At 55.1% G+C, this 11,518-nt stretch overlaps 1 protein-coding gene across 1 annotated transcript; it reads right to left on the minus strand.

Moving 5' to 3' along the window:
- Positions 1-36: 36 nt before the first annotated feature.
- Positions 37-9,650, minus strand: SRF (serum response factor). The gene is made up of 7 exons (XM_006220504.4): positions 8,683-9,650; positions 6,808-7,074; positions 4,961-5,222; positions 4,295-4,414; positions 3,094-3,285; positions 2,647-2,723; positions 37-2,436 (listed from the first exon to the last, which is right to left on the minus strand). Exons 1-7 carry the CDS (start codon positions 9,205-9,207, stop codon positions 2,341-2,343), a joined length of 1,539 nt encoding a protein of 512 aa, XP_006220566.3. The 5' UTR covers positions 9,208-9,650; the 3' UTR covers positions 37-2,340.
- Positions 9,651-11,518: the final 1,868 nt, after the last annotated feature.

The following is an 11,518-nucleotide window of genomic DNA, read 5'->3' on the forward strand; positions in this document are numbered from 1 at the left end:
TCCCTTTATGGTAAAACAAAGGCAAAGACCCCACAGTCTGTGCACAAAAATGATACATTTATTGAAAGAGTATTTTTTCTTAATACAAAAGAAAGCTCTGTACATAGGACTGTGACCATGTCCACTATTCCTGGGTCAGCATCCCAGGGGAAGTAGAAACCACTAACATACACACCCCACATTCACACACACACACATTCACTCAGGCACGCGCGCGCTCACGCACACACACACACACACACCCCAGAGCCACCAAGGAAGGGAAACACCAAGGGTTGCTGCGCGTATAAATGCCACCTCATCCCTGACGCACGCATATTCTCCCAAGGGCACGCTCACACAACACACATTATAAGCACTTCGCCTGATTCACTCACTGGGTCTGTCTTTTGTGGGAAGGAGAGGAGGAATTCATCAAGGTCTCCTCCCCTGGGTGGGGGAGTGGGGAGTGAGTGAGTGATGGTGGAGTGAAACAAGAGCAGAGAAAGGGGCTGGGCAGTTACAGACCTGAGTCCCAAGCTCCCCCACTCTCTGGCCCCTGATTTGCCATGCCCCAATCTTGTAAGCCACCCATAAGCCCCCAGCTATCTCCAGGAGAAAGCCAGAAAGATGACTTGACTTCCATCTTGGCACCCCAAGTTGGGGCAAGACAGCAATGGGGGTTAGAGGTTCGGAGGTTCTCAAAACATGTTGGCAAATCATCCCCTTGATAGCTAGGCTCTGCGTAAAAACTTCCCCCACCCCTTCACCTAATCACAGAAGCAGGCTTGTTCCTACTGAAGGCAGTCCTAAGGGGCTAATTAAACTCCACCCCACAGCTGCCCTGTTCTGAAACAGCTCCCTCTCTGGATACAGGTGGTGAAGGTAGGCTCTGACACAGGGACCCTCTCCCTATGTTGGCCCACCCTCAAGGTCTACTCCAAAGCGGGCAGAAGGGGTGGGGCACGGCCCCTGTACAAATTACATAAATACTGAGGTTACACTTAGAAAAATAAAGTCATTTTCTTCAAGGCTTTTTGTCTTAATTTTAAAAAGTTACAGTAGCTGCTCACTCCCTGGGAGAGCTGCCATTTCTGGCTCCCCTATCGCTGCCCTCAGCCCAAAAGCTGCTCCCATTTCTTCTGCCCCCCATTCCTGCCTCTCACCCCCTCCCAGACCCCACCCTGCTCACTGCAACTTGAGCCCCAGGCAGCTGCATGCCTGGGGGAGCACAAGGCTGCAATGCCCATGCGTGTGGCACAAATGAAGTCAGTTGCCTCTGAAACCCTCCCCCCACCCCCACATTTGGTCTCCCTCTTCCCGCTCCCTAGCACAGCCTTGAAGGGCGAAAAGAGGCCCAGGGCTGTGGGTCACCCTCCCCACCCCGTTGGGGCATGGCCTGAGGGCCCCTCCCCCGGTTCTCTCCTGGAAACAACCCAGGACCGGGCAATCCCAGAATCTCCCCCCCACACTGGCAGGCCCTGAACTCGTGGGGTAGCTCTGTCCCCAGAGGCCCAGCCAGTTCCGGGGAGCCCCAGGGCTCCCCAGGGAAGGGAAGCTCGGGCAGGGAGGGGGACGAGAAAAACGCCATAAAAAAAAGTTAAATATTTTAAAAATATATATTTATAGATTTGTTTTCACTTCGTCTCCTCAAATAAAAAGTTCAAAATCAACTTTAAGTAAAGCAGCTGGGAGGAGAGGGGGGAAGACGGGGGAGAGGGAACACTGGCGGTTCCCTCCAACCCAGCAGCCCCTGGAGTTCCCGGGGAGCGGCAGGGCAGGGCAGGTGGCCCCAGGACCCTGCTTCATGCACAGGCCCTGCTGCTCAGGAGCTGCAAGGGCAGTGGGTGCCACTTAAGGGAAGACACCACATCTCCCCAGCTGGCTCCCTGAGGGGCAGGGGTAGGGCTCTTTCAACCCAGCCTGTGGCAGACAGTGCTGACGTGGGGTCAGCAAGGAGGCTGGGGAGAGGACCCCAACTGCTTCCTCAGGGGGGACACAGTGCCTAGTCCCACAGAGGCCTGTGTCTGGGAAGGGGAGCACGGTCCCACTGGTAAGCTAATACTCATGGCAAACACGGAGCCAAGCTGGCAAGAGGAGTCTGAGGAGGGAGGACAGCCCCACCATCAACAGAAACAGGAGGTGGAGCAAGAAGGAGGGGAGGCTGAGGGAGGACGGGGTGGAGGGCAGGCTGGCCTGTTTCTTTGGCTGGAGTGAGAGGGCTCAGTCCTGTGGCTGCCCACTGCTCCTCCCCGCCTCCCTCCTGCGGCCCATCAACGTGTGTGTAAAGAAAATGTGAAAAGGCAACAATAAATAAGTGGTGCCGTCCCTCGGGCCATCTGTCCAGGGCGGCAGGGCGGATCAGTCACTCTTGGTGCTGTGGGCGGCGTCCAGGTTCACCACCTGTAATTCGGTGAGGTTGCTGCTGCTCCCGGCCTGCTGCCCGATCACCGCCATCTGGAGGGAAGAGGGTGTGTCAGGAGGGGATGGGGGGCTTCCCCCTGCTTGCCTGCCTGCCTGCCCCCCAACCACAGGCCCATCAGGAAAATGGATAGGCCTCCCAGCTAAGGATCTTGGCTTGGAGCACCCAGTAATGGAATCCCCAAGGTCAAGATGAAGGGGCTGGGCTGGCCAGCTGGGATTGGGTGAAAGGTGGCCCCCACCTACCTGGTGAAGCTGAACTGCAGAGACAGGGATCTGCACTGTCCCAGATGGCGCTGTCAGGAATACCTGGGGGACGCCACCTGTGTTAGCACACAACAGGAGAAACTCAAATCGATTGCTCAAGAGAAACTTCCAGATATTGGAGGAGTGGTGATAAAGGCTTTAAGTGACCAAGTGAGTCTCAGATAAAATGCCCAAGAGTGAGTGTCCAAATGTGTCTTAGTGTGCATGTGAGTGTGAGTTCCAGCGTGCATGAGTGTCGGAGTGGACAAGATGGGCGTTGGAATGTGTGTGTAAGCCTCGGTGTGTGTGTACATGTATGTATACGTGTGAGCATCTAGTTTGTGTGTGTGTGAGTGTGCACATCTGAGTTGTGGGGAGTGTTTGAGTATGTGTGTGTGTAAAGGAGGAAATGGTCCTCCTTTCTTCAGCCCTGCCCCCCCAACTCACCTTGCTCCTGGACCTGGCTGTGGGACACCTGCATGGTGGACGGTGCCTGGGAGAAGGCATTGAGCACGGTGAGGCTGCCATCAGCCAGGCCCGAGGTGGGTGCATACATCACCGCATGGGGGCTAGGGTACATCATGTGGCCACCCACAGTCGTGGGCACAGATGACGTCATGATGGTGGCGGGCAATGTCACTGGCAAACACAGACACACGTCAGGGAGGTGGGCACTGGTCCCTACTGATAACCCGCGTCCCACCCCCGGGAACTCCAGGCCTCCAGAGCTCTCTTGCCATTTCCCATTGCTGTGTTCCCCGTCATAGGCTAAGAAAAGCCCTATTTCTTCTTGAACACAACAGCGCCAACCTTTAAGTGTATCCTCTCACATCGTACTATTTGATTATCTACCCCTTCTCTCAGATTACAATGACTGACCCTACCCAAGGAAACTCAGATGCTCTTCTTTTAGAGAGCTCCTTCATCCTGTTTTTTCATTTGTTCTCACTCTTCTTTCCTCTTCCTCAACATATGGCTGACAAATTCATCTTTTAAACAAGCACTTCTCAAGTGTTAATGTGCATAAAGTCACCAGGGAATCTTGTTAAAATACAGATTCTGATTCAGTAGGTGTGGGGTGAGGCTTTAGAGTCCACATTTCCATCAAGCTCCCAGGTGACACTGGGGTGGTGCTGGGATGATGCTGGTCTTCCCTCCATAGACCACACTTTGTGTAACAAGGTTGTAAACAACAAGAACTTAAAAGTAATTTTATTTGAAAGTGTCTCATCATTCCTGAAATGACTAGAGACACAGAGGGGAATTATGGTTACTCAAAACCTAAGACGCCCTTTCACAAGGAGACAACTGCTCTGTAAAGCCTCCCTGGTAACTGAGCAAACGTGTGTCTCTGGGCAAATACCTTCTTTCTGGGCCTCAGACTTCTCAGCTGAGTAAGGAAGAATGTAGGGTCAATGGTCTCTAATTTCTTCCTGAAAACCACAGCCCTACTGCAGGGCAGGATTCAAAACCCAGCCATCCTTACCTGACTTTGTTGTAAGGATTAGAGTAAGGGTTAACCCCAAAGCCTCAGTGTCCACATTCAGAAATTCTCTGACCTTAGTTATAGGACGGATACTGCTGGGCACCTGCTGTTAGGCCTCATGAAGGAGGCAGAGCAGGGAGGTGACAAAGCTTTGAGCTATACCTGTCCCGCTGGAGGAGGTCTGCGTGAGGTCTGTGCTGCTGTCGCGAGAGGGAGACGCTTGCTGTGGGGCCTGGTGCACCTGAATGGCCTGCACTGGGACCTGCTGGGCCACTGCCCCACCTATGAGACACAGAGACTTACTCGTGCTCTGTCCTACCCAGCCACCACCTGCACCACCAAGCACCCTCAAACACCCCCAGACCCAGGGTCTGGCACTCTGTCCCCGACTCCCATCACTATCTTTCCTGGGTGCCTTCATGTCCAGAATTGTGTCTCCAGGGGCTTCCACACTCTGCTCTTGCCCTTCCCCCCTCCCCCCTCCCCAAGCCCTGCCTCTACTGTCTTTGGTTGACACAGGAGCAGGCACTGACCCATCAAGGAGATGATCTGCCCTCCAGTCAAGGTAGGGAGGTGGTAGGATGTCTACTGTCCCTGTGGCAAGGGGGGCACAGGGCTGGGCTTGCTAGACAAGGCCAGAGTGTATGGCTGAAACTTACTGACAAGGACAGTTGGGGTCGCAGTGGGGAGGGCATGCCTGGCAATGGGACATAAGAGTCTTCTTTCAGGCTCTGGCCCTAGTTCACCTTCCTTCTGAGTAGGGAAAGAGGTTCTTGTGCCAGCCCTAAACCCACTCTTAGCATGCTCAATTTGCCCCTTGTGACTCACCAGGCATGAGGGTGAAGCTGGTAGGCAGCTGCATGAGGCCCCCAGAGGAAACGGGGCCACTGCCTGTACTCTTCAGCACAGTCCCGTTGGCACTGCTGACAGCACTGGGGCTGACGCTAGCAGACACCGGTGCCAGGTAGTTGGTGATGGGGAAGGAGGGGCCGCTGCTGACTTGCATGGTGGTAGAGGTGCTGGGTGCTGTCTGGATGGTGGAGGTGGTACCCGGCAGGTTGGTGACGGTAAACGCCGGTTTCAGTGTATCCTACACCCAGAGTAAAGATGGAGTGGTGAGCCTCTACCAGACCCTGCCCCTGCAGGTGTTCTGTGTAGATTGATGGCCCAGAATGGAACCACTGTGCTTGAGATCAAATCCCAGGTCCACCATTTACCTGGAGCCTGACCCTCAGGCAAGTTACTGAGCTGCTGAGCTGCTTTTTCTTTACAGTTTTCTGTCTGTAAAAGGATAATACCTACCCTGTAAGTGTTGTGAAGATTAAGTAGGTTATCATATGGTAAAGCACTTAGAACAGTGCCTGGCTCATAAAAAGGGCAGTAATAATGTCACCATCATAATTCCCTGAGTTCTCTGCCCCAATGAACTGTGGTAATCACATTGACTGGGGATCAGGACACTCAGGATCTGTTCCCAGCTCTAGCAGTGTCAATCTGTGTGACTTTCTTGGAAAAATTACTTCCTCTTTCTGAGCCTCAGTTTTCCTCTTCTGTAAACATGAGGGGGCTGGTCTTTTAAAAAGGGTCCTTCCAGCTCTGATTTGCCAGGCTTCTGAGATAGGGACTGACAATTTTTCAGGAAGCTTAATGTTTGAGAGCAATCTTGGGGGTTTGGCAAGGAAGCACTTTATGCCAAATACTTAAGATTTAAACTACCAAAGGAATTTATTCATTCAGCAAAATTTCCTGGGAATAAATGAACCCTACTGCTAAGAGTTTGAAAATTATTTCTGATGCTATACCACTAAGACAGTAGGGAGCCTAGAGCACTGACTCTCCCCTCAGGGAGCCTTTGTTCTTAGAAGGGGACGGAAGAAGCCACGGGCCGAGCCGAGAACCAAGCCCAGGGAACTGAGAGGGCTCAGATACTGGGGTGGGTCAGCGCGGGATGTTTGCTAAGCAGCGGAGCTCGAAGCCCTTGATTGGCGGACGCGTTGCTAAGGCAAACAGTGCCGCTTCCTCGGATTGGTCAGTTAAAAGGGCCACCCGGAAGGTGGAGCTCCGCAGAGCAGCAAGGGAGGAAGCCCCGCCTCCTCTCCTTACCGGGAAAAGGAAGGGGGAGGCGTAACCAGGGCCGGCATCCCTAGCAGCCTGGCGAATAAGCTCCCTAACGTGCGCAGGCCCGGACATCCTGAAGAGGTAGGCGGCTGGCTAGTAAGATAGTCTCCAGCCCAGTCAGCCAGCCTGCCTGCTGACAGAGCTGGCTCCCCAGAACCCTGGAACCCATGAGTGCTCCCTTCCTACTCCCCAGCGACCCAGCCGGCCAGGAGGGCAGGGCTAAGCGATGCCCCCGCCCCCAGCGGGGAGACAGCTGGCGGGAGGAATGCAAGGGCCCTGCCAGGCAGGCGGGCTGCAGGCGGGAGGCCGGCGTGGAGCCGGAGCCGGCCTTATATGGGCACGGAGGCCGCCCGCTTATCTAGGGGGCCGGCCTCCTGTCAGGATAGCGAGGATGGACACCTGTACCCTAGGATGTGGGGCACTAAACCGACTCCACTCCACATCACGGGGCACCTATCCACCTGTCCTGGGTGAGGGAGAAAGAGAGAGACCCCCTCCCCTCTCTGCCGGTCAAGTCCCTCCCCTTCCTTCCCCTTAGATAGAGGACCCAAACACACCTTGGTCTCCCCACTGCTGTCGGACTCCGACACCTGGTAGGTGAGGTCTGTCTCTTCAAAGCCCGTGGCACTCATTCTCTGGTCTGTGGTGGGGTCTGAGCGGGGTGGAGAGTCTGGCGAGTTGAGGCAGGTCTGAATCAGTGCCTTGCCAGTCTCACTGGTGATCATGGGCTGCAGTTTGCGGGTGGCAAAGGTATACACATGGCCTGTCTCACTGGCCACCAGCAACAGCACCTGTGTCCCTGTCAGCGTGGACAGCTCATAGGCCTGGGGGTAGGGGGGAGGAGATGGGTAGGTCAGCAAAACTTTTAATCTCTACCTTCCTTGGGAAGTAGGAAAGAGAGGGAAGTACACAGTGATATCAAGCCCCCACTCCCAAAGTGACTTTCCTCTCCAATGACTCTAAGGGGGTCCTATCAGGATATCTGAAGGTGAGCTGAAGAGTAGAAAAACCCCATGCTCCTTTGAGGAACAGCTCCACTGACCTGCAGATACCCCAAGCAAATAGTCACAGCTCCCAGTGAAAGAACATACAACCTAAGCAGACACGGAGGGGCCCAGGGAGCTGCTCCTCACTACAGCTTGGTGCCCAGAGCCTCATGAAGAGATGACTCCTACCACCTCCTCACGGTCACAGGGACCAGGATGAAGTTGCAACTACACTGGAGGTCACAGAGATGTTAGGGATAAGGGGCCACTTAGGCTCCAAAATGTCCTTGTTTCTTCCCAGAAACTGCACAGGTGCTAACCTGTTGCCATTTGTTCTGTTCTATAATACTAGGCTCCCCTTTTTTTCTTTCTTTGTCTTGATACAACCGTGTCTGAAGTGATGGGAGATGGCAGATAGATTAGCAGCTACCCCTGCCGTAAGCCCAGGAAGGGGACCTTCAAGGATGGCCCCATAGGTGGCATCCTCACTCCTAACAAAGTTCCACAACCTACTCACTGGAAGCAGCCTTGGTTTCTATATGGGACAGATATAAACACCAGCCAATGTTCCCAGAGTTCTAGCTTCTTGTTTCTCAATTCCTCTGCTTCCATCCCTCCCCATATCTTCTATAACCCAAGATAACTCCTCTCCTCATTCCTTTCACTGCACCATCAGCCAGAAGAGGAGGCATTTCTAGATACTTCTGCAAAGCTTCTCCCCAAACTCCATGCACAGATTTTTCCCTAGGGCTGGATATCCCAGTTGTCCCAAAGGCAAATGGTTCTGAAGCCTGCAGGGAGTGTGCCGGCTTCCAGTGGATGCACAGAAGAGACGCGGACATTGCTGGACCTGGTTTCTGATGCTCAGGGCAGCATCAGTTCTACTGCCCTGCTCCCTTACCTGGGGCTTTTGAACCCCATTCGGTCATCAGCCCTGTCCGTCCTTCCAGCCAGCACTACTCTAGTGATGCCCACCTTCCTCCCACACATGTTGGCTCATTGTTATTATGCAGCTCCAGCTTCCTCACCCCCATACCTTCTCTTCTGTTCCCTGCTTTTCCGGCGCCCTCCCCCAAACACCAGAGAGCACTGGACCTACTGACCCCCGGGTCTCATTAACTACCTCCCCGGCAGCCTCGCAGCCTCCCACTACCACTCCTCATCCCGCCGCTCTGCAAGGGCCCCGTTCCTCTCTCGCGCCCGTCACTCCCACCTAGGTGCCTTTCCCCTCTTTTCTGGACGTTCGCTGCATCTCCCCTCTCCCCACATTTCCCTGGCGGCCCCTCCCCTTTCACCCTTCCCGGGGCAACAGCCATCCCCTCCCACACACCTCCTGCAGACTCGCCGCCTCTCACCTCCGCCTCGTCTCTGCCTTCCTCCCGGGCTCCCCTTGCGCGTCCCCACCCTCCCGGTCCCCCGTGGCCAGCCAACCTCCCGGCTGGGTACCTTCTTCATGATGCCCGTCTTCCTCTTGCTGAAGGTCGTGTAGCGCCGCAGCTTGTTGTCGATGAACTCCATCTTGATCTTCACGCGGCCCCGAGTCTTCTTACCCGGCTTGGCCCCGCTCACCGCGCCGCTCACCGGCCCGTAGCCCCCGGTGGCCGCCGCCGCCGCCTCGGGCCCACCGACCACCACGCCGAGCTCCATCTCGCTCAGGCTCCGCTTAAGGCCGCGCCGCTCCGCGCCCAGCTCCTCCTCCTCGCCCGACTCCGAATCGCCCTCGCTGCCGCTGTAGAGGGCCCCCGCGGTGGGCGCCGGGGTGGTTGTCGCTGCTGCTGCAGCCTCCCGCTCGAGCCGGCCGGGCCCGAGCCCTGCGCCGTTCCCGGGGACCCGGCCCCCGTTAGCCCCGCGAGTCCCGCCGCCGCCGCCACCTCCACTGCCCGGCCGCCCCGTCGGGGTCCGGTTCAGGCTGCCCCCCAGGGCCGAGCCCCGGCCCAGCGCCGCCGCGGCCCCAGCTTGGCTCGGTAACATGGCGCTCAATGCAGGAGGGCGGACGGGCAGTCAGCGAGGAATCGGAGCCGCCGCCGCAGCCATCGGCTTCCCGGCTCAACCCGGCGCTCCAGTTGCTGCTAGTGCCGCTATCGCTGCCGCTGCTGCCGCTTCGAACCCGGGGCCCCTGCACGCCCGGGCCGACCTGGGCCCTCACTTTCCTGCCCCTGTGGCCCGGGTTGCCCCAGGCCGCGCGGAGCGCCCCCTGTCCGTACGCTAGGGCGGCGCGCCCGGCGGCCGTCAGCGTCCCCCGGGGGGCAGGGGCTGCTGGCCGCGGCCGAGACGGCGGGTGGAGGGGGCCGGGACCACGCGCTGGCGGCGAGGGATCCCCCGACCCTTCCCCCCATATAAAGAGATACAATGTTTCCTTTTATGGCGAGGCCGCTCCTTATATGGTGAGCCCCTGCACCCCCGCCCCATTGGTCCGCGGTTCCGGCACCTCCGCTCCCCATTGGCCCACAGGGGGCGCTTATTTGCATAGACATACCGAACTCGCTGCTGTCATCCCGCGTCAGACGGCGACTCCGAAGGGGGAGGAGCCGACGCCTCTTAAAGGAACAGGAGAGGAGGTACGACTCCGCCCCCCCGAACCAAAGAATGGTAAGAGAATTGGGAGGAACCTACGGAGAAGGCTGGGAGAGCACTGGAGCGCAGTCTTGCGGAGGAGAGGGAGCAGCACTCTGAACTCGGCGCTGGAAGGGCTTGAGGTTTACAGTGGATTAGTCCCTGAGCGGATTGTGCGGGTTGCAGTAAATGATATATACCACCCAAATTCCAAGGGAGTGCAGGGATTGGAGCACTTCCCCACGCCTTCCTAAGGGAGTTTAAGTTACTGGCCGAGCCGAGGAGGCTTGGGTCCCGGCTATCCAGCCCCGGCCTGTAGGCTCTACCTCTTCCCCTCCCCACCCCCCACGACTTCCTTTCCCTTTCCCTCTCTTTTCAAGGCGACTACACTTTCCCACCAGGCCGGCTCTCGGGTCCTCATTCATCATCCTCTGTACTGGGACGGGGGTTGGGGGAGTGGGGGGCGTAGTGTCAGTCTTTGGCAGACGTACATCTGGAAAAGACCGGGGGAGACAGTCGGCCTCCCCTTCCTCAGTGGGGGCAGGGAGAAAAGATGGAGATCAGTGAAGACTTCCAGCTGCGGCCTGGGCTGGGGGAGGGGGTGGTCCCAGGGATAAAGCCCACCCCTCAGCCAGTGCAAAGGCATGGGAAAAAGTGTAGCCGGGCAGAAAGTTTAAGCAAGCAAGGGAGCACACTGGCACACCCACGCGTAAATAGACACACACACACACACACACACACACAACATACATACACATACACATACACATTCACACACATACACACTCTTGAAAGCCAAGAAAAGCCCATGTAGGAAAAAAAAAGAGACTGCAGTGCTGCAAAACCCAGGATCAGGGTCAGGGTCAGGGTCTGGTTCTTAGCTCCAAGGCAGTGAAAATAGCTTGAGCTCTGCTTTTACAGAAGTTATTATAATCTGGAAGCTGCCTCTTCCTAACCTGGAGTCTGGAAACAAGTGTTCGACGTCTCCAAACTCCCCATTGCTCATTGTTGGTACCTATCCCATGAAGTTATTAATGAAGATTAAATGAGTTAAAGCGCAGTGGTGGTCTGAGTAAGTGGTCAGTGAGGTAATCACCTCATCCCCAGGATAAACATCCTCTTGTGTTTAAGATGGGAGATGGTGATGATTCCTGCCTTAAAAGTTGTGAAGATTAAATAAAGCCCTTGGAGGGGGAAGGGTATAGCTCAGTGTTAGAGTGCATGCCTAGCAAGGTCCTGGGTTCAACCCCCAGTACGTCCACTAAAATAAATAAAAACCTAATTACCTCCCCTGCCAAAACCAATAAAAAATAAATTGAAATTTTAAAATGTGAAATTATTTTTAAAAAAGCTTAAATAAAGAGGTTGGTTGTGAATCATTAGTAACAGTGGTAGTGAAATCAATTTAGTGTACTGCAACCAGCATTTAAAATAATAAATTAATTGGTATCACAAAAAACAAGAGCAAATGTTGCATAAAACCTTTGTTTGCATAAATGTTAGGTTGAACCAAATAAAATTGCCATTTTATAGGTCCAGAGGGTGGGATATTGTCCATTTCATATGGTTCAGTGGGTGTGTGTACTGGATGACAAACTGCATTTCTGACTGAATCACAATGTAAAGATTTTGTAAAATACTGAAATAAAGTATGTTCAAGTGATTTGTGAGCTAGCACATGTGTGTATGTACATACACATACATACACCCATTTATTAAAAACCTGGGC

The sequence above is a fragment of the Vicugna pacos genome, chromosome 20, assembly GCF_048564905.1.
Source record: "Vicugna pacos chromosome 20, VicPac4, whole genome shotgun sequence".
Taxonomy (NCBI): Eukaryota; Metazoa; Chordata; class Mammalia; order Artiodactyla; family Camelidae; genus Vicugna; species Vicugna pacos.

Bases quoted from the DNA above. Each gene is read 5' to 3' on its own strand.
- SRF (XM_006220504.4), bottom strand. From the start codon at position 9,207: ATGTTACCGAGCCAAGCTGGGGCCGCGGCGGCGCTGGGCCGGGGCTCG. The intron at 2,724-3,093 runs GTGAGTTGGGGG...GTGCTAACACAG, and splicing joins CAGCCAGGTCCAGGAGCAAG to GTGGCGTCCCCCAGGTATTC. The intron at 2,437-2,646 runs GTAGGTGGGGGC...TCTTCCCTCCAG, and splicing joins CTGCAGTTCAGCTTCACCAG to ATGGCGGTGATCGGGCAGCA.